Source organism: Maylandia zebra, linkage group LG18 (genome assembly GCF_041146795.1).
Source record: "Maylandia zebra isolate NMK-2024a linkage group LG18, Mzebra_GT3a, whole genome shotgun sequence".
NCBI lineage: Eukaryota > Metazoa > Chordata > Actinopteri > Cichliformes > Cichlidae > Maylandia > Maylandia zebra.
The window spans coordinates 9,871,677-9,898,406 of NC_135184.1; the positions used below are offsets into that span (position 1 = coordinate 9,871,677).

Below are 26,730 nucleotides of genomic sequence, written 5' to 3' on the forward strand. Positions count from 1 at the left end.
AAGTGACTGTAGCCAGCGGCTGTCACACACTCAGAAAAATAAAGGTGCCAACTGGAACCAAAAGTGGTTCTTTAGACTGATGCCATAGAAGAACCTTTTTTGGTGCCACAAAGAACCTTTCAAACAATGGTTCTTTGAAGAACCATTTCTTTCAGTGGTTCATTGAAGAACCTTTAAAGGTGCCCCAAAGAACCATCAAGAAATGGTTCTTTGGGGCACCTTTAATGGTTTTTCAAAGAACCTTTTTAAAAATGGTTCTTTAAAGAACCATTTTTAAAAAGGTCCTTCAAATGGTTCTTTAAAAAAACATTTTAAATCTTTCAAAATAAAATGCATCATAAATTGAATTTGAGTAGGGTAAAAATAAATACGAGCACAGCATAGACATATATTAATGGTTTATTGTCATTTTGTAGTTACCAAAAGACAAAAAGGCATTTTAACCCTCAGCACAACATCACTACTAATACATGTCACATATTAGTGTTTTAAACAGTAATAATTAAATATATTTGCTATACTATAAATAAATATATATATAAATACTATAGCTACAGATAACACAACAATACATGTATTGTTTAATTAATAAAACATCAGAAAGTGATAAAACACATTAGAAATAGCAATAGCTTCATAACAGACCAATAAATCAACACATTTTCATCAGCAGATGTTTGCATGTTCAGTAAAAATATTTCAACAAGTTTATGATTAAAATGATCAATGAACTTTAGCATTACGCTATGTAATGTACGTTTCATGTTGTACTCATGGTCCTTTGTTAGTCCAGTTTAGGATAATGTCTCTGACGTATGTTTCATATCAAATACAGGGAGTGCAGAATTATTAGGCAAATGAGTATTTTGTCCACATCATCCTCTTCATGCATGTTGTCTTACTCCAAGCTGTATAGGCTCGAGAGCCTACTACCAATTAAGCATATTAGGTGATGTGCATCTCTGTAATGAGAAGGGGTGTGGTCTAATGACATCAACACTCTATATCTGGTGTGCATAATTATTAGGCAACGTCCTTTCCTTTGGCAAAATGGGTCAAAAGAAGGACTTGACGGGCTCAGAAAAGTCAAAAATAGTGAGATATCTTGCAGAGGGATGCAGCAGTCTCAAAATTGCAAAGCTTCTGAAGCGTGATCATCGAACAATCAAGCGTTTCATTCAAAATAGTCAACAGGGTCGCAAGAAGCGTGTGGAAAAACCAAGGCGCAAAATAACTGCCCATGAACTGAGAAAAGTCAAGCGTGCAGCTGCCAAGATGCCACTTGCCACCAGTTTGGCCATATTTCAGAGCTGCAACATCACTGGAGTGCCCAAAAGCACAAGGTGTGCAATACTCAGAGACATGGCCAAGGTAAGAAAGGCTGAAAGACGACCACCACTGAACAAGACACACAAGCTGAAACATCAAGACTGGGCCAAGAAATATCTCAAGACTGGTTTTTCTAAGGTTTTATGGACTGATGAAATGAGAGTGAGTCTTGATGGGCCAGATGGATGGGCCCGTGGCTGGATTGGTAAAGGGCAGAGAGCTCCAGTCCGACTCAGACGCCAGCAAGGTGGAGGTGGAGTACTGGTTTGGGCTGGTATCATCAAAGATGAGCTTGTGGGGCCTTTTCGGGTTGAGGATGGAGTCAAGCTCAACTCCCAGTCCTACTGCCAGTTTCTGGAAGACACCTTCTTCAAGCAGTGGTACAGGAAGAAGTCTGCATCCTTCAAGAAAAACATGATTTTCATGCAGGACAATGCTCCATCACACGCGTCCAAGTACTCCACAGCGTGGCTGGCAAGAAAGGGTATAAAAGAAGAAAAACTAATGACATGGCCTCCTTGTTCACCTGATCTGAACCCCATTGAGAACCTGTGGTCCATCATCAAATGTGAGATTTACAAGGAGGGAAAACAGTACACCTCTCTGAACAGTGTCTGGGAGGCTGTGGTTGCTGCTGCACGCAATGTTGATGGTGAACAGATCAAAACACTGACAGAATCCATGGATGGCAGGCTTTTGAGTGTCCTTGCAAAGAAAGGTGGCTATATTGGTCGCTGATTTGTTTTTGAATGTCAGAAATGTATATTTGTGAATGTGTAGATGTTATATTGGTGTCACTGGTGAAAATAAATAATTGAAATGGGTATATATTTGTTTTTTGTTAAGTTGCCTAATAATTATGCACAGTAATAGTCACCTGCACACACAGATATCCCCCTAAAATAGCTAAAACTAAAAACAAACTAAAAACTACTTCCAAAAACATTCAGCTTTGATATTAATGAGTTTTTTGGGTTCATTGAGAACATGGTTGTTGTTCAATAATAATATTCCTCAAAAATACAACTTGCCTAATAATTCTGCACTCCCTGTATATGTCATATCAAAACAAGCCCACACCTGCAGTTGTTTCAGTTTTTCACTGGTGTTTCCTGTCAGCTGGTCAACCTCACATCCATATCAGCCAACCAAATGACAAGTTCCTCCCTTTGTGCTTCAAATCCCTCCCACTCTGAGACAAGGAGCTGAAAGAGATCGAGAAAAGAGTCAATTATAAAGAAGAGAAAAGTGAAACCCTCCTCAGAAGGTCTGACTCGCATACCTGCAGTTGACCTGTGATGGACTCCAGTTTGGCGTTCACGTCATCCCTCGCCGATGCCAGCAGCCGAGTCTGCAGGGTGCCCTGGAAGAGCTCAGTTAATGTTCGACTCCTCCTGGTCAGGCTCTCCAGCTGGATGAGCCGAGGTCTCCACTCTCGCCGCTGCCTCTGAACACAGAAACACAAATTGCATCTGAAGCAGGAGGTGCAGATTTTTTTGCTATTCTTTTCTAAATGCAGGCTAGATCAAGTGGAGGTATTTGGAAAACTTTTTTGGCCAGCGGACAACTGTTGTCTTGCAGAAAGTCAAATCAAACATATGCGATACACAATCAATTCACAAGAACACATAAAAAAATAAGTCCAGTTCTTGCCTGATTTCAAGTGAAATCTGCATCTAAACAGGGTGACAGAAGTAAAACGAGAGCACAAAGCCTCACTTTTTACAAGCCTGCTATTACAGTTCTCCTCTATGCAGACGACTTTCCTGTTTTCAAGGCACAACTTGGATCTGCTGTACGAATCTTATGGATACACACTAAATGAAACAATAGTGTGCATGACTCCAGATTCTGATCCCTCATCCTAATATGGTCCCAACATAGCAACAGCAAGAAAGCAAATGTTGAGGCTTCAAAATACAAAGTCCATAAACCAATGGCTGACATGGGTTTTATCATAAGGGTGATAAATATACAGATTTCAGTCTGTCTTAGAGATTTGATGTTCATTTACCTGCAGATGCACTATACATACCTGCTCCATGGTTTTTCACAACATTTTGCACATCACTATTTAATACAGGAAGTACGTGAACTAAAACAAGTCATCGTTCTTTGTGAGAGGACCATATTAATGAAACCAACCTCAATGACATCATAGGGATCCCTAAAGATGCTCCTGCTGCTTTTCTTCCTCCTCATCCTAAGCTTCCTTCTCCTTGTCCTCGCCTTCCATCCAATTGTAATTCAACCTAATTGTGTTTCTCCCCCTCCTCTTCCTCATTTTGTTGGAGCTGTGAACACAATTAATGTGAATCTGGATTAATTTGTGCAAACAAGAAAAATCTACAGCTTTTTGGTCAGAGGTGCTCTTGTGATTTAAGCCGGGTAGAGTAGATTTATGTGTTGATGCTACCTGCTTCAGCTCTGGCTGCTGAGTGATATTTACACCCTGGCTGGATTACAAACTTTAACCATGTGCTGAACTTTGGCCCAGCGTTGATACCTCTTGTTAGTATAACGACCTCTTCTTAGCTTGTATGTATGATGGTGGATAAATGAAATATACAAAAAAATTAACTATATTACAAAAGAACATCTATCTTGGAAACATCAAATGACCGGAGCATAACTTGTCAACTAGTCCGAAACTAAGTTATGCAGGAACAGTCAAAGACACACCTTCTCATGTCACATTTCTATTCATTTGTATATAATTAGATTAGACAATAAAGAGTCATCTAATCTAATTATTCATTCAAAACTCTTATGCATAGCTGTATTTTATAAAGCTCATACAGAATTCAAGGTACAGGTTCATGTGAGTATTTAATGTACGGCTCAGATCTACAGAATTTCAGAGTTTCTAGAGCAGACACAGAGCTCACGTCACAACAGGCTTCAGGCGCCATTTTAGTGACTTTAACAATATATTACATTTTAATTTCGGTCTAGCTGACATTAGGTTATGTACGCAGCACGCAATTGAACCACATATTTTAGAAGCCAAAGGTTCAAATTAGCTGGGAGCAGCTTCACTTAATTATAACAGTGGTTTTGTTAGGAAAACCGTTGGATACTAAATTGCGTTGACCTCAACGGCTAACGTATCTAGCTAATCGCTACTGTTAGCACAACATTAACAGCAAGCTACAATGACGAGTAACAAAAATAAAACCGTAATAAGGTTTTAATGAAAATGTTTTACCTTTTCTAACAATCCCAGAATCCACAGCTTCAAAGTCCAGCAGGTACTGAAGACTGTTATCTGTTTCGCTGTCACCGTCCGTGAGTTTTTTTTTCCCGAAGGTCAAGGCCCGCCGCTCGCACACTCTGTCTGCGCATGCGCATCCCAACGACTGACCCCCTCCGTCCGCTCCCGGGAGGTTACAGTATGACCTGTTCTGACGTCACTCTCTCTCCCTGTCATTTATTTGGCTCGAAACACATATTAACAAATTGATCAGTGATGAACAACTACTCAGATCATTTACCTAAGCTGTGCTTTGTCAAAACGAAGTGTGTGTTCATTACACTGACATTCTGTCCTGCAATTGTTATTTACTTGTATTTTATAATTTGACTTTACATACTGCTGGGTGGTTTGTAAAGTTTACAATAACTAGTATTATCATTATGCTATATTTTCAAAAATATATAATAATCTCAAAAGTAATGCCTTGGAGTAGAAAATAGTAATGCTTTATTAAAATTTAAAACTAAAGTACAGTATTTGAATGTGTGTATTGTGTCTACTGTTTGCAAATATTTCTAACTTTTATTTGAATATTCAGTTTCCTACCATCTTCTCTTAAAGGGTAATTGCCAGGTATCCCACCCTTCCCCTTCGCACACACATGCACACAAAGAAAACACACAGTATAATTCACAGCCTCATTATAGTGAATAAATATTTATGCCATTTACACCATCAAACTTAGATTGCTAAGGATAAAGAACCTTTTGTTCTTTAAAGAACCATTTGTAATAGCTGAAGAACCATCCACAAAATAAAAAGGTTCTTTGACGTATGATGGTTCTTTAAAGAACCATGAAGACATCTGAAGAACCACTTAAGAACCATAATTTTTCTGAGTGCAGGCATACTGCTTGGATGTTGGGAGAAACGCAAGAACCAGCCTTGATTTAATGGGCGAGAACTCCAGCTGGAACCAGTCACTCTGGAGCTATATCCACGCACCAAGCTATTGCCTCGATTTTTAATAACTATTCGCAGAATTTCCCTTAGGTTTTCAGTGTTTTGAGCACAAATTAACTGATGGATGGAAAAGCAAGCTTCAAAAGACTGAAGGTCTTTGCACTGGTCTATAACATGAGCACAGTGATGCCTCATAGCAAGAAGGTTCCTGTTTCGAATTCCTGACGTGGGCCTTTCTCTATAGACTTTACGAGTTCCTTACAAAGACTAGAGGCCACTTGGTAACCAACAAACAGAAATGGAGACCATTTGCTTTAAAGTAACTGTGGCATCTTTTGAATCCTGCTACTATGAAAGTAAGCCCTCCACTTCCAGTTTGCACTTTTTCAAGTTTCAGTGTGAAGTTGGATAGTATTTGCAGGTATTTGCAGACATTTCTTTATGCAAGCTATGAGCAACTGCAGCAATTTGCTTGTGACCAAAGCAATCACAACGAATTAGATTTGTTTCATCGTGCAACAGCCAGCCACTACCTGCCAGCATGGCAGTTAATTGGTGACTGTAAATTGGCTGTGGATGTAAGGCAGTTGAAGTGCTTGATGAGCATAGAATACAGGACTGTATGAATGAGCGATTAAGATGCGACTTGTAGTCTAAAGCGCTTTGAGTGGTTAGTAAGATTGTATATACATATATATGCAAGTACTTTTTCTTAAATAAAAACCTTCTTCAGCTTTTAAGTAGTGACAGATGTCAAAGACAGTATTTTTCCTCTGAAACGTAGTGGAGTGTCATAGCATAGAACGGAAATTTTCAATAAAAGTTCATGAAACCTGTACTTGAGTTCAATATTTGAGTAAATCTAACAGACACAGTGATGCTCAAAGCACAGAGAGATTGAAAGACACACTCACGTGTCCTGCTTGCCAATATGAAATCTGTCTTCCCAGGAGATTCTTCCTGCCTGACAAGTGTAGTCACTGGCAGCTGGTGTTTTATACACACACATCCACACACGCACACACACCCCTTTTGGTTACTGTCTCTCATTATCCTCTGTTCCACCACATAATGGACACACTCCAAATAGAATATTTAGTACAGAAAATGTTTTCACAGGGAAGCGGAGCTTTTGCCCACATACGGCTTTGCAGTATTGCCGATGTATTATTGATGTGTTCTTTTTGTTTTTCTCGGGCTTGTCGTTATATTGCTACAACACAACAATAATTGCTCCTATGGGATTTAGCTTGACGTGATTTATCTTTTTGCACTCCAAGATTAACAGCCCGTCTCCAGTCTGGAAGACGTTGTTTTTGGTTTCTGTAAAAATTGCCAGTTTGCCCTTGCTCACAACAAACTTGTCATCTCAAGTTTGACAGTTAGCAGTTCGTCTGAGTGCCGTATTCAGATTTCCTCCCGCCGTCCCTGCCCATGCATATATTCGGTTCCACGCTAAGATTATGCTGCACCTTTTTATCTTCCAGTTTCATTTTCAACTCTCTGTATCTTGTGCAGAAAAGGGACTTTTGCAGTGGAGGGGCAGACGTGACGGGAAAGCGAAACAGCGGCTTACAACTTGCGCTGAGACGTCTCCTCCGAGTCATTACTCTCACCAGACTTCTCTTAACAAGATCATCTTCTCGTTATTGATTCAGCCCATTGTTTACCACACTGCACTGGGCAATAACCATGCCTATCACTCTCAACAAACTGATCTGAGAGGATTATGGGAACATATCAGCACACCACATCCATAAATGGTAGGATGATCACGGCAACCGTGAGCTCACTCGCAAATGTGAAATCTTCTCGATCTTAGAATTAAACTCTGGTGTCTGGAGGCATTCAGAGAGGGAAATCCTGCAGATGTTTTAATGGTGTTTGCGAGGCTGCTGCTTTCTCTCGCATAATGACCCTTTCAGATATCATAATTTCGATAACGGTCTGAAGCAAGTGAGTGTGCATTTCTAACTTTTCCTCATCAAAGCAGGCCCCTGAAATCCCTGCCTTTTCTCTGAAGGAGCTGCCCTACATTTCTTGGTCTCCAAAGTGCTTTCTCTGACAGCCACTCCTTTTTCTTGCTCCTCTTTTTCATCTATCAGATTGCCTTTCATTTTCTTCCCCTCCTCAGCCCGCCTCTGTCTGTCACAGCAACCCCTTTCTCTCTCTCTCCTTTTTCGCCTTCCTCCAGTCTTTCTGCCTCCCTCACTCTTCCTAATGTCCCTCTGTCATTTCCCCTTGGCTTTTTCCTCCTTTATCTTCTCCACATGGCACCTCCTGGTGCAATTTTGGAGCAAAAAGGGGGCGCAGGAGAGATTCTCTGACCTGGTAAATTGCACCTCATCTTTTGTATTCATGCCAAAGCAATCTCTCCTACAGGGGTGTATTGGTGTGGTCCTCTCCTCATAGCAGTATCTCTCCTCTTCTATTTGGGTGGAGGGTAAAGGGACAGGCAATGGCTGCATCATTGTACAGTCTGTACCAGTGGCAAACAGGCTGATATGGAGCCAATTAAGTAAAAAGAGTGTGTTGTAACAAGGTGCAACCCGACAGCCTTCACACTCCAGCTCGCTGTTCGGGTCCAGTCTTTCCAGCTCACGGCAGGAAGAGGCGTTTATTGTCTTTTCCAGGTCACCCACACTGGACAAGGTGAGGAACAGGAAGAGGAGGAGGTGTAGGTATTATCGGGGAGAAAAGAACAAGGCAGAAGCAAGGTGCAGCTTTGTTCTCTTCACCTTTTATGCAGGTGGTGAGGAAAGTTGAGGTTTAATGACACAGAGTCCTGCCTGCGGGGCTGTACAAAAGCTGCAGAGGTGTTTGGGATACAAGGGCATTTTTTGATTGGGGAGGCAGAGAAGTGAGTACAGCCAGAAAAAAAACGTGTGGGTGGGAGCAATAATAGCATCACCTGTAAAGCAGAACTCACTCCAGTGTAGCAACACTGTGGTTACGGTTTCTCGTTCAACTTTGAGGTAACTTTTGAGGATGGGGTTTATTTGTTTGCAAATCATAATTTGCAACACGAGAGCATCGCAAAACCTTAAATTTGTACAACTCCACACAATGCAGAGAGTATCTACTATTTTTTCTGCCTTATCATCATTGTAATGAAAGCCTTTGCAAAGCAATCACAGCATTTAAAAAGAACATACGACTCCTGCCAGCAGCTTTCTGCTCGATTAGTTTGCAGCATTAACACTTTAATTCTACTTTTCAGTTTGTGGTCACCGAGAAGGAAAAGTTTACTTTGCAGAGCTGAAAAATCTTTGCTCATGCCATCATAAAACACTTTGAAATGTTTTGGCATGTGATAATTCCTCAAAGTAATGGATCTATTTCTCAAATGTATTTCTCTGCCCCAATCATATTTCATTGTCTCACTAGAAACAACACGCCCACACTAATGCAGTTTTTTTAATGCAGCATTGTTAGACGTCCTATATTGAAGCAGGGAACGCTGACTACTTCACATAAAACATAAATATTGCAGCTTGGCAAAAACTAGACTGGACAGGCATGAAATTTTGAGTATTGAGGGTTTGTTGTAGGTAGTGTAATGCTTTTCTGAGGATTCATCAGTTATTGCATGACCCCAGACGGGAATTGTTTTTGTTCTCCTAGCTGAGATCATCTTGAAAATACCTTTGAAACACATTTGATAATGCAGGTAAACTACAATTGTGCTATTTTCCATTTTGAGGAAAGCTCTAAACCTAAGCGATGTTCAATTGTGTGATTCAATCATCAAAAAAGTGTAACATTTTTGTGGAGCAGATCTTTCACAAATAGGAATTCATTGTTTTCCTCCAGGATGAAATTTAAATCATTGTAGCATTGTAAAGACCTGTCATCTGTCTGTTGCTACTCTCTCTAGATACCTCACTGCTGATAAAATAGTGACTTGTAACTTGTGAGAGACACAATTTCAGTTCTTAACTGCTTTATCCGACTGCATCAGTTGACTACCAATTTATCTGTAGCCTTTTTGACACATGATCTCTGGAAAATATCAAGAGAAACGGTCTCAGATGTAGGAAAAGAAAGATGTGTGTCACAACTGGAAACACCAATTTGGTTCAGGTCTGAGTGTTTCCTGGGTAGAGCGTGCAGTTGGCAGCAGACACGACGCCCACTCTCTTGCCTTTGCTTGAGCTGTTCTCACATACATGCTATTGTGAGCTAGCTTGTTAGAAGGTTTAATATCTGATCTGACTGTATCGGACATTTGCATTCTCACATGCACCTCTGTCAGGTCACATCCAGACAAGCTTGTGTGTGTATGGCAGCGCTAATGCACACTCACGATTAGATGAAAGTTCACCTTCTTTTAGTTGTAATGTTTAACGCGTCGGGATATAAAATCATCAAAAATCATTTGCTCCTGAGCAGGTCTTAAAATTAGGAAAATAAACCCTAACCTTCGGATGAACTACAAAACATGACATATTACATCGTGTCATTATTTATTTATGAAAAAATGAGCCAAGATGCAGAAACAGGGTGTGAAATATTCAGCACACTTGTGACTAAGTCGCTTTTAGAACCACCTTTAGCTGCAATTAATTTTCGGTATGATTTTATCAGCCTCTCACTTCATTGTGAAGGAATTTGGCCTAATCTTCTTTATAACGTTGCCTGTGTTCGTTGAGATTTGCAGGTATTCTTTTATCCACAGGCCCCTTAAGATCCTGTCACAGCATTTCATTCAGGCTGAGGTCTGGACTTTGACAGAAACATTGCAACATCTTGATACTTTCTTTTTTTTTAGCTATTCTGTTGTACACTACTAGAAAAAACAAGATCTCAAATCAGAACTCAGTGGGAAAAATAATAATGCTGGGCAACATCTGTACTGATGGATTGGGTGATGGGTAGAAATGAAAGGATGGCCCCAGATGCTTGCATGCCTGTTTAACAGTGTTGGGGCATGCTCCTAGGTGATGGATAGTGTCCTGGAGAATCTCCTCCCAGATCTGGAGCAGGGCATCACTGAGCTCCTGGAAAGTCTGATGTGCAAGTTGGCAGAGTTAGATGGACCGACACATAATGTCCTAGAGGTGTTCTTTGGATTCAGAGCAGGCGAGCGTTGGGGCCCCTGCCTGGAACTGACTGCATACTCTTGCCACATAATGTCTCATTAAAAAGTGCTCTTTTAATTTCTTTATCAGAGAGGATTTGCTGCTGTAGATATTTTCCTGTTGCGTTACCTTGTTTCAGTCGAGCTTTAGTCTCACATTTGACTCTAGAATACTTTGCTATACAGAGGACTTCTTGGTTGGCTCAATGACAGCAAGGTGTCCAGGTCCCATAGCTGCAAAACAAGCCCAAATCATCCCTTCACCACTGACAGTTTGTATGAGGTGTTTGTGCTGATAGACTGTCTTTGCCTTTAGCCAAATGGGCATTATGGCCAGACTTCTTCACTTTGGTTTCACTGGGTTTTTTTTTTTCAGTGACTCTAAGCATTACACAGTCTGACCTTGAGGTGAATTTGTTTGGAGACCGATGACCGTCTTGAATGTTTTCCCACTTGTGAATAATTGTTCTCATTGAAGGAGGACAGACTTCAAACTGTTTGGAAATTGCCTTATAACCTTTCCCAGACTGATGGGCAGCAACAATTGCTTCTTTAAGATCACTGTTGATGTCTTTGCTCCTTGGCATTTTGTTACCGCACATCTAAATGCAATAGAGTTGTTCAACACTTGCAGATGATCAATTAATTAAGTGCATTTCATTAGCAGTATCTGGCTGCTACTTACTCTTTTAATTCCTGTGGAATCAGTGAGGGTACACTTAGTTTCCCACACGCTGCTTTTGCATTTTGGCTTAATTTTTGTTAAATTAATAATAACATAGTGGAATGTGTCATGTTTTGCACTTCATCTTATGCCGTCATGTGCCATTTTTACAAATTTAAAACGGCACAAGGTTCTGATTTTCACTTGCTGGGCTATTGAGGTGTGGGTTCAGTAGCTCAATTTGTGAGTCTGAAGTATTTTTGTTTCTGACCTTGATTTTTAGAAAGCAGCTGCTGCTGCTGTTATGTGAAGGCTGTGTGCAGGCAGGAATAGGACCCACAGTGCAGACACTCGGAGGCGTAACGTGAACTCAAAACAGCTTTAATGCTAAACTCAAAAGGGTAACAAAACTAAGACGCCAAGGTAAACTTACGCAAACAAAACACACAGCAAGATAAGGGTGGATCACGACATCAACAAACTGAAACACAGGGCTTAAATACACAGAGGGAGCAATCAGGGAATGGGCAACAGGAGGGAAACACAGCTGGGGCAAATCAGGCCTAACGAAACAGGGGAAGCAAAACCAGATACATTAACATAAGACATGGACCTTCAAAATAAAACAGGAAACATAACACAGACTGAACTTACAGACACAGACTCACAGGCAGGCACTACAACAGAGGGAACAGAGACGTGAGACCAGGGCAGACACAGACACTGACTGGACACGGGGATATAGCAGACAGGGACAGCAACTAAGGATTACACAGAGACAGAACTCTTAGAAATCAAAGACTAGAAATGATAAATAATATAATAAACTCAAAACCCTGGGTCAACGACCCAGGCATCCTAACAGCTGTTTAAAAGTGCTACTGAAGCTTTTTGTTGCTGTTGGTGTTTGCGTGACTTAGAACAATGTCCTCTAAATTGTTGCATCCCTCTCCTACAGCCGTACACGTTTACGGTTACTTTGATCGCAAACACGCACGTTAAATCTCTGCTCTGTAGACACTGTGTTTAATGCCCCCCGCCCATCCCAGCACATACACACACACCACACAGTAAAGGGCTCTCTTTACACTACTGCATGCTTTGAAGATCAGAGCTCCGCCACCGGTGCCTTCTATTCTTCAAACACTCTCGATGATATCAGCTTTCATTTCAACTAGTGCTCCTCTAACAAGATCATCAGCCACGTCACTTATCCCAAAAAAAAACCACTCTCAGGCTTCATCAGTGAATTTTCATTACTCTCTTTTTAGGTCAGATGTTGGTTTTCGTTTTTTCTGGAGTAGATAATTGCCCTCCATCAAAGGCGTCTTCTTTAAAGATCAACACTGAAAACTCTGCCCTAATTAAGACTAGAGCATCAGAGCCACAGGAGCTGTCAACCTGGAGTATGACTGCTGACCGCCGGATTCCCTAATTGCTCCTGTTTCGTTATCCACTCTCTCCTCCTCTTCCTCCTCCTCCTCCCGTCTTCATTAGTCCTCGGCTTACTTCCCACCTCGGCTCTCCCTAATGACTGGTCAAACGTGCAAGCCAGACAAACAGCTCCAAACAAGCCCTCCTACATCGACTCTGCCCTGCAGCTCTCAACCTGCTGGAGTGTCTCTTTTTTCCCAGTGTATGTGTGTCAGCGCACATCAGCACAATAGAAGCAGGTTTGATTTTTTTTCTTCCCCCTCTGAATACACAGCCTTTACCGACATAACTGAATTCGTTGTTTTCCACTCTGCCGTTGCCTGCAGCTGTTGAGATTTTACTCTAATTGGTAACTGCAGCCGTACCGCCCCTCTAGTCCGCTCCTCTTTTGCTCCTACAGGCTCTAATTGGTGTTTTGTTTCTCTGTTCGCTTATGCTCTGTTCACTCATTCTTTTATGCTCACCATCCCTATTTAAAAAAAAAAAAAAAAAAAAAGATTTATTTATCCTCCCAATTTCTCCTTCCATTTCTGCCCTCATCGGTTTCTCCTTCTAATCATCCCATATCATAAATTGCACATTTTGGTGCTCGCAGCAGAAACAAGCTTTGAAATGAAGCAAATTTTAGGGTATTTTTCTTGTCGGTTATCAGATTTATTCATTTATTTTAGGCCTTTTTCATCGGCTATTTTAATGAATGATAAAATTATGTATTATCATTTGTTGTATACACTGGATTAATCCCAGTGAGATTTATTATTTCTTTAGCCCAGAACAACTGACTTCAGATGGCTTTTTTCTGTTTGTTTTGCTTGGAAGATTATTTGTAATGGTTTGTTTCTGCTGCATATTTAGCCATGGCTGCACAGATTCCAGTGTCATTTTGGCTTTCGGTCTCACATAACTATTTTACCATCTAGTGAAAGATTTTTTTTTCTTCAGTGTTTTCCTTGCTATGACTGTAATTGGACTGGTTTTTTTATAGTGCTTTTCTTTTCTACTTTGATTTCCCTAGTCTAGCTATCATTCACATACATTCAATAATTATACAGGCTACACAGATACATGCAATAGGTCTAGGATGCCAGCCTGGTTCTGCTGGAGGTTTCTTCCTGTTAAAAGGGAGTTTTTTCCTCCTGTTGCTAAAGCATTTGCTTATAGGGGGTCATATAATTGTTGGTGTTTTCTCTCTGTATTATTGTAGTGTCTTTGCCTTATAATATATAACACCTTGAGGTGACACTTGTTGCCAAGCATACTTTGATATGCACATTGAAGCAGCCAGGTATTGAGCCCCACCTCCCTACAGCATCTTTACCAAATCAGTGTTTCAATTTCTCAATTATTAGCAAAACCCCTAGCAGGTCTTATTACTTTAATTGGTAACCGTTAGTTAAAATGTGAAAAAACAAATGTGCTATTCATAAGCAGTGTTGGCAAAATCAGTGTCAGAGCCTTATGATACTAGTGTTAGCAGAGCTTCTATACAGAGGATTTGATTTCCTATTAATTCTATTACTTCCTATTCATTTCCAGTTTGCTATTATTCCTGTTTTATTGGAAATGGCTTCAGTTCACCGGGAGACTCAGGAGGTAGTTCTCAATGAAAAAGAGAGAATGGAGCTAAATGGCTAAAATAATTATTTTCCCACTCACAGCAAAATATTTATTCTAGCTTATTCAGCAATATTACTCATTAATTATCAGAACTGCAATAAAACAGTTGAGACTTGTATTTGTTTTTCTTTCAGAAATGTGCTGACATTCTGCCAGTTTGTGCTGATTAAAATTACAGCAGGACACTCGGTGGCTGGCCCTCTTTAAACAATAACTATAACAATACATTAGGAGCATGCAGTATATTCCAGCTGGCTGTGGTGACCAGTAATGTGAAATCAGTTTTTATGACCTGCAGTTGTGTTTTAAAGTGACTGAATATGCATTTGTGATGTCACTTATGCATGGGTCAATAGTTGGCTCCCTGGTCCTCTGTAAATGAAGCTTTCTATGATGTATCTAACTATGTTTTCTCGTTGTAACCTATCAGTTTTGGAATAAATGTGAAACTGGCAAAATTCAGTATGTGTACCAGCTACACACAGTCTACCTTCAAAAGCTGACTTTCTTGATCCTCAGGAGTAAAAACACTCATATATGTTGCTTGAGGAATGCTTATGTGGGTCGGTAGGACGAAAGCAAGTGCTATGATTCTTTAGGTGGTAGACTTGGCATGGCCAAAATAATCACATGCACAGATAAATATTTCGCATCTGATGGAGGCAGGACCAAATTATAGCTTCAGACAGCTGGTTTTGCTTCTACTGGCTCTGTAACGCCTTCCTTAATGTCTGTAATGTCTTTAAATTTTGCACAGCTACAGACTGTATCTCTCTCACCCCTGTGACACTACAGTATGAAATATGACCCATCAGTCATTAATGAGCCATGGAAGACAGAAGTCACTTTCACAGTCTACATTAGCAGGATGGCATGCGAAAAAAGAGATTTAAATTGACGTCATAATTTCCCCTTCGGCTCTTTTCTAAGAAGGCCTCATGAGCATTTTTTCCTTAAGCTAATATTAAGGCCTGACTGTTGTAGAACGCTTTCCTCTGAGGAGGCTATAGAAAACAAAGGGATCTTTGACAAGCCTAAAGGTCAGCCTGGAGGAGGCTAAAAAGGCTCTGCTCTGTTGTAGCATCTGTGGGCAATACCAGACAGCCAGACAGCATCCCGCTGGGCTGGATGATTGCTGCCTCTCATTGCTCACATTTACCGGCCATATCTTCCATTTCGCATCCTTGAAGTCCCCGCATCCTTGCTAAGCCCTCGCTCGTCCCCCAACCCCCTTCCCATCGCATTCATGCACATGAAATCAATAACAACACTTGAATGCTATTTCTCCGCTCTGAGAGGGAATGGCATACGTCAGACGTAATGGTTCAGCGCAGTGTAAGTATTCCTCAAGGGACAGAGCTGAGCAGGGGGATGGTGGAAGGGAGTCGGGTGAGGAATTAAAGCTGATTTCATGCCCCCTTAAGACCCATGTGAGTTTTAACCACCAATTATTGCCTGTGTTACCCATGGGCAGCCAGGGGCTGTGAGTGCTGACCACGAAGCCAATCAGGGTAGCTGTGCCACACAGTCTTTTTCAACTACAATCACACCGTAATCATAAGTGATTATATGAGTCCACCGCGGCTCGTATTCCTCTTTCCATTTAATTATACTCTCTTATATACTCTTATATATACTTTGCAAATGTCACTCAATAATGCCAGCCTTCTGACTCACACACAAGATCAAAAGGACATTAATATGACAAGAAATATATCTTGAATGGCAAACATCATGTTTATTCAGTTCAACACCAGACCGTAATGGCCCCCAAATACCCACCCAGCTATTCCGTTTCCTTCTTCACGCCTCCCCAGGTGGTCTGGAGCTGAACTGCTTCTCTCTTTCATCACCTCCACCATCCCTCAAAGTTAATCCCCCACCCAGCTCTGACAGCCATGTTTTCTTCGGGTCAGGTAGTCAGGCGGGTTGTGTGGTGTGGAGGTACTGATTGTTCCTGCAGCCCCGTGAAGGACAGGCCCGGTGGAAGCGGAGTGTTCAGATGCAGACAGAATGAGGAAACAGAGGAGGGCGGCCTCCTCGCTCTGGGTTGTCGCTCTGGCAGGTTGAGCACAGATCAGACAGTGACTGGCTGTTGTCTGTGTGCATGTTGTTGTTTTTGTTCCTTTACTAGGACACCGTGGATGGATGGGCTTTAAAAAAAACACGGCAGGTTCACGGCAAGTCCCACAAGTGGGACAAGGTTATCCTTCATCTCTCTGAGAAACACCTTACTATAAAATAAAATAAAAAAAACGTGAGATGATTTTAAATGGAAGTTATTTATGCTGGAATAGTTTTATTCTTTTTATGGGTTGTTTTAGATTTAAACTTTCACCAAATACGGTTAGAATCTGTTTTGCAAAAATAACCATTGCTAAATAATCAATAGTTAGTTGCAAACCTTGAGTTTCCTTGAAATAATACATAGATAAAATTGTTTATTGTTGCTTAGTCATTGCATTGGCTTAAAAAAATCCAAACAAGCTCTCAGGATGTCATGAAGGTTTAATATAAGAGAGATTGAGGTCTCAACTTCTCTGTTATGTCCTCTTCTGCAGGGCTTAATTTGTCCCAGATCCTGCTAGAATAGGAGCTGGAGCCTCCCAGACTGGGACCGGCACTTATTTCACTGGATCCAGCACCTCACTTGTCAGTAATGAAATCTACCTGGAGAGAACTGGTAAAATGTCAAACAGACAATCAGATTTCTTCAAACCATTAGATTGGCTTGATTCTCAGCAGGCCAAAGTCATTTTGGCAGTTCAGACGGCATGGCTATAATTGCCAGCATGTTCTTCTTTCAAGGGCATCAAATATTGCAGTTTTGCCAAAGCCGCTGGCGTCTCAGAGATATGCGCAAGGTGTCCTTTGGCTTCGATACCTTGCCAGTATTTGACACCCTGAGGATGAGGACAGGTTCTAATAGCTGCAGCACAGTAGGTAGCAAAAGCAGTGCTGCAGAGAGGGAACGACAGGAAAGTGAAGGTCAACTAGAGGGAGCTGCGAACTGTAAACAACTGCTCGTTGTGAAAGTTGAGACTATTAAATGTAAATAACAATGATCTGTTTGCTGATGTTTTTTCTTGTGTAAGTGTCTGAAAAGTAGTTTTTAGGAAAATCCCTGATGTATCAGTGTTACTGTAAAGCCCGGACAATATAAAAAAAAAAGGCAACAATCATGTGATGCTCTATGCGCAAGCACCAGGCGATGATGTGAAGAAAAAACTCCTTTTGTAAAAAGAAGAGACCTCTGGCAGAACCAGGCTCAGTGAGAGGCAGTCATCTGCTCTGACTGGTTGGGTAGAGTGAGGGGAAAGAGGAGAGAAGAAAGAGAGGATAGGGACAGACAACAAAACACAGACTGTGTGAGAGATGAGATCAAATTTAACAACATACAGCCGTGGTGTATAAACACCTGGGGAGTGAAAAGAGGTGAGTGGAAAAGAAATGCAGAGGGTATCGCAGGAAGACCCCCAGCAGCCTGAGCCTATAGCAGGATAAGTAAGGGATGCTTCAGGGTCAACTGATTCCAGCCCTAACTGTATGCTTTATCAAAAAGGAAAGTTTTAAGTCTAATCTTAGGAGTAGAGAGGGTGTCTGTCTCCTAAGCCAGAACTGCTTCCGCAGGAGAGCGGGCTGGGAGCTGAAGGCTCTGCCTCTCATTCTACTTTTGGAAACTCAAAGAGTCACAAGTAAGCCTACAGACTGAGGTGATTCCTTTAAAGGCTTATTAGAGAACTGATGTAAGTGAAACAACAAAAAAGCATCTGCAGGTCATGTTCAGCTATGAAGACGAACATTTTAGACTTATCAAAAATCTTTCTTTGTGTGTGAAATGCTACCTTTTTAAATGAAATTGTGTGAGATGTTAAGAGGCCCCAGATACACACTGCTTTTGAGTAACAGTCAGGGGCCTAGAGTTTCGTGTTTACCAGTGTTTTGCAGTTTTTAAAATTATTGTACTCCCAACCGCCACAAAAGCAAAGCAGCTTTACTGCTGGTATGTAAATGGTGCTTTGACACACAACACCTACTCAAAGATTGTTAAAGGCCAAGAAGCCCCTCCCTCCCATACCCACTGGACTGAAAGGATTTGTCACCAGCGCTACAAACCACTGGAAATCGCCATACCTCCCAGAGGTGCCTCGGTTATTTTGTGGCAAGAGGGGGACCTACACAGTATTAGTCAGCTGGTTTTATTGTAATAGCTGATTGGTGAATGACTACTGGCTTAAAAGTAGACTATTTTCCTTTAAATTGTGCTGGAGAAAAATATGAAGTACCACTGAAATTGGATAAAATTACCTTTCACTCCCTAAAGAACTGCACAGTTTGTCGTATACCTACTGCAGAACGACTCCTCCCAGCCTTTACATAAAATCACCCTTTTATAGAGAAACTGTGGCTCAGTGGAATAGTTTTTTTTTATTCTGCTGAATTATCTCAAAAATAAAAAGATTCCTGGAAAAATCAGAAAAGCTTTTAATCAGAGCAGCTAGACTGTTTTATGGTACAGCAGAAAATACTTTTTCTGATTTTTTTTCCCCCTCATCTGTGTCTTTTCCCCACTGCTGGTAAGACAAAACATAATCAGGATTGGGAAATTCACTGAGTTGCATTATTGATCACAGCTTTGATCAGGTGTTGTAACCAGAAACTGATAAAAGAAAGAAAAACTCTTAACAGTCAAAGTTTAAATGTAGCATATCTTTTAATTATGTTCAAAGGCATTTTGTTCACTAAGGAGGAACAAAGGCAGCGATTTCAAAGACATAAATGATAGATGTGTCTTGAATTATAAACCATTTGTTGCATGAATCTTTAAATGGAGTTCGAATTTCAGGGGGGTTTCGAGGATAAATTGGATGTGAAAGATATTTTCGGTTCTTTGGAGTCAGCAGGCGCTTGCGTCCCATCTCGAGGTAAACCACAGTTTACCTGGACTTTATCGCCTCAACCCAGAACCACCATATTGGATGGGTCACGTAATTCCGACTGGAATGGAGAACCTCGTCCAAAGCATGCAGCTTATTTCTTAGTAATAGCCTGACCGAGCTCCCCAAAGAGGCCAATTCTGGCCAGCAAGGCCCACTTAAATGCTCCGTGAGACAGAGGAGGAGAGAATAAGGTCTATAGAGCCACTTAAAAGCCCCTGGGTAAAAATGGGATTTCTGACCTGCTCCGCTGGTGTCGCAGCTCTTCAGCCAGATTAGCTGTCAAAGCTCTGCCAGGTGGGAGAGGAAGGGCCAGGGGAAGACGAGAGGAACTGATGGATGCTGGTGCTGTTCTTGGTGATGATGTAGACCACCAGGACCTCATTAGCTCAACATTTCATCAAACACGATGGCACCAGTGTGGCTCTCTGTGCCTCCATCTATCTCTCTCTTGGCCCTCTCTCTCTCCCTCCTTTACATATCCTTGATTTCCGTACCTCTTCTGTGGTCCTCTTTTCGTTCCTGCCTCTTTTCCATCTTTCTGTCACCCCCCCCCCCCCCCCCCTTTTTTCTCCCTGCACCTTAAGGTCTCATTAAACAGATGAGCCCGCTCCGCCACTAATCTGCCACTAAGTCAAAGTCGGCAGATGACGACGATAATGGCACATCTTCCTCCACCCCCGCTCCACCCCCACACATATCAGGCTATTATCATTTGTTCTTATTAATGCCAAGAAAATGTAAATTTGTTATGGCTATAAGAGTGTAAATAACTACCACACGTATCAGCTGGGGTGATATTTCAGGGCACATTAGAGGGCTCTGCAGGGCTGGTTTGCATATCATTGATTTTCGGTGCAGGGGTGTGTGTCTGTGTATGTGTGGCAGTGCGGGGGGAATCACAGACATGCCCACAAATACATGCAAAGCATATGTGCAGCAGCTTCATACATACCAACAACATGCAGGGCAGCTTTACATATATCAATAGGGCTATGCAAATGATTTATGTGCATGCCGTAGTGAAAAAGAGGTCACACTTACATCAGCGGGCCGTGGTGTTGTATGTTTTTAGTCATAGACACAGATGTAATTTAAAATGAACAAGAGACCTATTCATTCGCTATTCATTAATTACTTATTTTCCTTATTCTCTGTCATATACTGTTACGCGGATGGATATTAGTATAACACATGGCCAAAGTTCCAAATATTAAAGCCAGTTTTGACACCCTTCACCATCCTTCCTTTATCAGAATTAAGCTGGCGTAAAGGGAGGGCAAGGGAGCTTGTTTATTTTATGCTGCACCATGGCTCAGCATGTAAAGTAAAATTCAAAAAAATGCTTCTAACTGTGAATTGTGAAAAGCAGCTGTATTAGAGTCCAAAAATACAAGCCTGGAAATGAACATAATCCGCTGCTTTAATAATAGAGCAAAAGAAAAAAGGAGCTCTGCTGTGGCAGCTCATATATGGACAGGAGCAAGAAGAAAAACACCATCTACAAAGTAGAAATGAATTCAAATAAATATGTTCATGTTGTAAATACCCTCATGTTCATCAGGCAAAAGCAGTATTTATGCTATCCTTACAGCTGTCAGTATAATGGTGAATATTGTTGTGATAGTTGTTTCTATTGACATGGTTGTCCTGTGTGCTGTATTTTTTTAACAATATAATGTTTTGTGAGTTTCCCATAAAGTATTGCAGGTGATTTTCTGCATCTTGGTGTTGGTTTTGGAGGTAAACACACATTTTTCTGTTGTGTGGGAGTGAGAGAAAGATTTAAGGTGAATCCTTTATAAGACCCCAGGGTTTCTACCAATCGCAAAGCAATATGACAAGCTACATATACCCAGGAGGCTCTGTCGCTACCCATTTGTCAACAAAGCATTTTCTGCCTCAAATACATTGTGAAGCTTTTTACCAAAGTTCCCCTAGGTGTGCATTTCTGTCTGCTTTGCATTTCTCTGTATAAACCAAGGCTAAACAGAACTTCACAGCATTTTTGACTTGTGGAAAAAATAGTTTGTAGACTTACAAACAAATAACTGCAGAAAACGAACAGAAATTCTGCTGCTGTGCTTCAGGGGTATTCACGGAAGGATGTGGAAGCCAAATATTGTGAGAAAGTTCATGTTTGCTTACTTGTTTTTTTTTTTTTCTTCTTCTTCTTCTCTGCCCTCTTCTCTCACTCAGCCTCTCAGGATGCACTGCCACACCTGCACCCTGGTGACTAGCTCAGGTCACCTCATTGGAGGCGGTCGAGGTGAAGAGATCGACCGGGCCGAGTGCGTGATCCGCATGAACGACGCTCCCACCGCCAGAGGTTACGCCCGTGACGTCGGTCACCGCACCTCCCTGCGTGTCATTGCACACTCCAGCATGCAGCGGGTCTTGAGAAGTCGCAACGAACTGCTCAACGCCAGCCAGGACACAGTATTTATCTTCTGGGGCCCCAGCAACTACATGAGGCATGATGGGAAGGGCCTTGTGTACAACAACCTGAGGCTCATGAAAGAGGTGCTCCCCAAGCTCAAAGTCTACATGATCTCCTGGCAGAAGATGCTGCAGTTTGATGAACTCTTCAAGAAGGAGACCGGCAAGGACAGGTGAGGGCGTCACTGCATCAGAACCCATCATCATCAGGAGTCTAATAATAGTTCAGCTAAAGCTATAATTTAATTAATATTTAATCAGTTTTATAAAGTTTTAATCATTCTGCCCTTAAACAAACTTAACAGGTTGATTTTTATAGTTTGTACAAATGCGTTATTATCTGATCAGTCAAACGTTCACATGTCACTATCCCTGTGGAAATCAACCATATGCCACTAGGCTGTAGTCCCTCCCACATACTGTATCGAAAGCAAGGAAAGATTTTCAGTCACTACCAATTTCATTCACTTGTGTGATTCATCTGACCTTCAGGGCAGCACAGTCAATACTTTTCAAGCTACAAGTTTCACAGCTTCTTCAGCTATTACATCAGCAGAAAATTCAGCCATATTTCTCTTGTGAATTTGTCCAAACTTTTCCAACGCATAGTGCACAAAGATTAGTAAATTGATGAATTTGGTGCACGACTTACCGACGGCGAATGCTTTACAATGAGCTCATGTTACTGATAATGATGCTGGAATAGTGTTGCATTTTTGTTATGTGGAGTTTTTGCATTGCAAGAATGCATGCGGGACCAAAGATATGTTAACTTTGGCTTCTCTTGTTTGTCTGTGCTGTTGTTGGTCCTTTAGTTGGGCTTATGTAAAAGACAAAACTCACAGTGCAAAGAACATCTTGTAATGGAGTGAAACCAAATGCTTAAAACTGTCCTCTGCAGCCATCGTTTGTTCTTCTCAGCCATCTTTCTTTGATCTTTGTTGTCTTTTGAGCTCCTTCATCTTTATTGTGAACCCGTCTCTGATTTTTCCGTTTTCTGTTCAAGCAAACTTTTTATCCAATCAGATTTCAACCTACACATAACATTTGAGTCACAGACAATGCTGTTTGAGGACTATAAACACGTCTTGTTTGAACTTCCACAATCCTTATTTTTGTGTAGGCTGAGAAACAAAAGTGGGACCATAAATCTGGCCTGATCCAATTCAGAGCACATAGTCTATAGTAACTATACCATATGCCTTCTCCCAAATAGTCTCTTTTATTCCAGCACCGTATGAAAGTCAGCTTCTTTTGTGTTGTAAAAGTGTATATGTCTGTCAAACCATGGCTATGCATTTAGTAATACAGTACGTACCATGCTTGCAGGAAACCCTTAAACTAAATGGACAAGAGTAGGTGGTTGCAAAGCATGCCTCTGCATTCATAATCCGTGTTGTGTTTGAAAAACAGACTTTAGCAAGTAAACCTGGATGTCATGGAAACATGAACGTGCAAGTTTCTCGCATAAAGAAGTCTCAGATATTGTAATTTATTTACAAAACTACTTGAATGGGTCTCAGAGGGATCTACTTTAAAGTAGTAAAGAAAGGAATGAAAGTGACAAAACAAGCTTTCACTTTCTTTTGTGTGGTGTCCTAATGGCCTCCTAAAAATTACCCCGAGTTTCAGTTGCAAAATGAACAGTGTTAAAGGACTCCGTTTTAATGAGTCGGAGATGAGTTCTCAGCCCTGTGGCCATTAACTCTTAATGAAAACCCACCCATACAAACACTGTTTGTGTCTCCGTCGCTTTATCTGAGCCTTTGTTTGGGGTGTCATCGGAGATTGAATCTGACTTCAGCTTAAGATAGATGCCGTGGGGGAAATCGCCGAGCAGAGGATTTGGTGAATGGCTCAGACATCAATCCTTCAGAATCTGTGCCTACAATCATGGTAAATGTTTACAGTGAGCAGGCTTTCTCTGTTATTGTTCGTATTTACAGTTTCTCATCCTTTCTAGCACCAGGCATTAACATCAGTGAGAATTATTCGAGGTCCTTTCTGCTCCATGGAGCGTGGAAGCAGAGAGAAATAAAGCCTTAATATATTAGTGTATATCTTTGTAATGCTTGAGATAAAAATTTAACAGAAGCTCTGTGCATGCAAAATGTCTCGTACCTTTATGAAGCAATATTTTATCTAATTTGGAAAATGAATCCCGTGTTATTTAAGAACTGGGAGCCTGTGGCCGCAGCATTAAAAGCAGAGCTTCTGGGTAATCAACCGTGCAATCGGCAACCCTGCAAGCTTAATTGTAATTATGGGTTATGCCTTTTCAGTAAAGAGAACTAATATGGTTTAGGATGATGCCACATCCTGCAGTTTTTAATAACACATACAGAAGAGAGAAGGGAAGCAGGTGTCCCTCTGCATCCTTTCTGGTAAATTCCTAGAATGAGCCTTAACTGGTGATTAGAGTCAAATTAGCTTTTGAAATAACTTTTTTCTCCCTTGTCTGTGTTTTCTGTTCCCATGATGCTTTGTGGTAATTGTTAACAGCCCAACTGTGGTTTCTGCTGGAGCTAGCTGCAGTGTAAAATATGATGATTTGAGATAGGTCACCTATCAAAAAGATCTAGGTTGAATCCCTTTAACAGTGCATCTTACATCAAACCTTGGCAGTCGTATTGAAGCGCGCTTTGATGGCTTATGAACATTGGTCAAAAAAAGGAAAAGAGAAAAGCCACAGCAGGGCAGCTGTGCATCAGAGAGCAAGGAGACAGCTGGAGCAGTGGACAAATTACATAGCTGTGAAGAACAGCTGAAAGGGACTCATTTATAAAGCTGACTTTTGATCAGTTTTGATCTTAAGCAGGATTTACAGTAAGCAGAAGCAAAACTTAACTTTGAGCTTATCTTAAAGCAACGTTTTGACTTGTAATACGTTTTCTGCAGGTTATGTAGAGGTGTTTCAGTTTGGGTTGTAAACACGGTCTGCGGTGACCTTTGTAGTTCTGTCCTTCTGGCCAACTCCCCTTCTTCTACTGCAACATTACGCTGGTTCCCAAAACAAAATAAAAGGGTCTGCTGCAAGAAATCTGCCAGTGATTGGCAGATGAAGCCTGCAGATCTGTCCACAGTGTTATTCCCGTGGAAATGACCTAACATTGTGTGGCTACACAATTCTACACACTTCTACATAATGTTACATACTTTGAAATAAAAAAGTTGACCCCTAGAGTGTTATTGGGAGACATTATTGGTTATGTTATGTTTGTGACTTTTAAAAAAATTCTATGTTGCTAATCAAGGTCATGGAAATTACCCTCAATGGTTCCTCGGTTATTTAAAGTAAAATATTTTCTACAAAGTGTATATGTTAAAGATGTAAGAAAAACTTATAAACTCAAAGGAACATTTTTATTGACTGAAAATGCTCACAAATGTAACACAAATATAAAAGTACAGTCCTGTCCGGTCGTCTAGGCAACCACTTCATGTCACTTGGTGAAATTTCATAGACTTGATTGAGCGTGTGTATACACCTAAGTATAGGTTGTGCTATCCTAAAGCATGGTATTTGACGGGCTGACACAACAACAGTCTCCGTCTTTCCATAAAAGAGCAGAGCAGCAGCTGCAAAAGAAAAGAGTGCATTTTAACAGTAATAGTGAGGATCTTCTAAAAAAATTAAAATAAATTATAGATATAAATTTTAAATATAACAAGAAGTAATTAAATCAAAACTAAGTAAGTCACAGATTTCAAATTACTAAATCAATTAGCAGTAATACGACTCACAGTAAAATTAATACCAATATATTAAATTAAATTATTAAATGCATCTGATGTATGTCTGAAAATCGACTTGCCAGTTTTAGGTGACGATACGGTCCCACCACTTTTCATGGCATAAAGTTTCACTAATTTCTAGAAATACTACATAAACATCATATGTCAAATTTACCACTGTTACTTTCGATGTTATGGTCAGTGATGTAAGAGTAGATGGGGTGAAAAACAGAATTTCCCAAATTCCAGAAGAACACTGAAGTTTGAAATGCTCCAGGCAACTTCAGATTGTTAAGATGCATTTATGTCACTACCTGTCACATCACCTGATTTTTGCTGACTGGCTGGGACAACTCCATATACTTCTACAACCACAGAGAGGTTTGGGGAGGACAATTTTGATGTCTTTCACAGTTACCACATAGGGTTCTCTGCCAGATAAAGCCTATAGAAATCAACAAGGCTATTTGCTACAGCGACGATATAATCCTAAATTAAGTCTTTATCCTTGTTTGCCAACCAAAGATGTGTTGTCCTTCATTGCCACCATTTGATCTACCAAGAAGTTGGGTGTTCTCTCTTGATGGTGTTGCAGAGTAGACAGAGCAGGCAGCAGATAGCAAGCCAGATGAGATGGAAAGAGGAGGGATACATGACAGACAGCTTGAAAGGCAGATTGACAGATCTGTAAAGATCACGGGCTCGAGGCTGATTGGCTCAGAGCCCTGACAGATCACTGGACAAGAATAGTGATATTGACATTTTGAATGAGCAAGAAAGAGCAACAGTGACAGCCCATATCAGTGCAACTGATATTTAAGGTAACAGTACAGATCTTCTAAGTTGAACTTACAAAACAGTGAGTGGAAAAAAATTTAAGTTGATTTGAGATTTATAAGTTACAAGTTAAAAGTGATATTTTTAGAGCGTGCTTAAACTGAGATTTGTATGCCTTTTTAGAAATAAGAGCCCAAAACGAAGAACCTGTGATCTTTTGATCTAAAATTTGAGAATATTCAACAGGCCCAGCAGTGAAAAAGCTCCCTGCTAAATGAAAAGAATAGGACACATTTACAAACCAAGTAACCTTTAAAGGCCATGCAGACACCCACACGTTTCCACTTATTTTGGATGATAAGACTTTTGCTCAGGTTGAAGGTGGGCAAAACCTTTGCTGTGACTCATGAAATGTCACAGGACTGCTTAAGCTATTATGACCAAGATAAAGGTGTAATTGGTCAAACAAACAACACAAACTGATGGAAGAAAAGTGATGTGCCTCATATCAATGCATGCGGTGTGGAGATTTCCACTATTTCTACATAGATTTTCGTTG

General features: G+C 40.8%; 2 protein-coding genes across 3 annotated transcripts in view; one reads left to right on the forward strand and one right to left on the reverse strand.

The window, feature by feature from the left end:
* st6galnac5a (ST6 (alpha-N-acetyl-neuraminyl-2,3-beta-galactosyl-1,3)-N-acetylgalactosaminide alpha-2,6-sialyltransferase 5a) overlaps positions 1-26,730 on the forward strand; it is a 72,748-nt gene that overhangs the window by 21,241 nt on the left and 24,777 nt on the right. For both annotated transcript variants that reach the window (XR_013094328.1, XM_004555223.6), the window contains exon 3: positions 21,420-21,832. Coding sequence is in view for 1 of the 2 variants with exons in the window: in XM_004555223.6 (XP_004555280.1) it covers positions 21,420-21,832 (413 nt within the window). In the remaining variant the exon portion in view is untranslated. The remainder of the gene's footprint in view (positions 1-21,419; positions 21,833-26,730) is intronic.
* On the reverse strand, positions 382-4,692 carry LOC143413649 (uncharacterized). Its single transcript, XM_076876956.1, has 4 exons — positions 4,538-4,692; positions 3,475-3,623; positions 2,612-2,776; positions 382-2,534 (listed from the first exon to the last, which is right to left on the reverse strand). Exons 2-4 carry the CDS (start codon positions 3,529-3,531, stop codon positions 2,445-2,447), a joined length of 312 nt encoding a protein of 103 aa, XP_076733071.1. The 5' UTR covers positions 3,532-3,623; positions 4,538-4,692; the 3' UTR covers positions 382-2,444.

Excerpts from the sequence above, each read along its gene's own strand:
- LOC143413649 (XM_076876956.1), bottom strand. The coding sequence starts at position 3,531 with ATGAGGAGGAAGAAAAGCAGCAGGAGCATCTTTAGGGATCCCTATGAT. Across the intron at positions 2,777-3,474 it reads ATCCCTATGATGTCATTGAG|AGGCAGCGGCGAGAGTGGAG; the intron begins GTTGGTTTCATT and ends TTCTGTGTTCAG. Across the intron at positions 2,535-2,611 it reads CCATCACAGGTCAACTGCAG|CTCCTTGTCTCAGAGTGGGA; the intron begins GTATGCGAGTCA and ends GATCTCTTTCAG.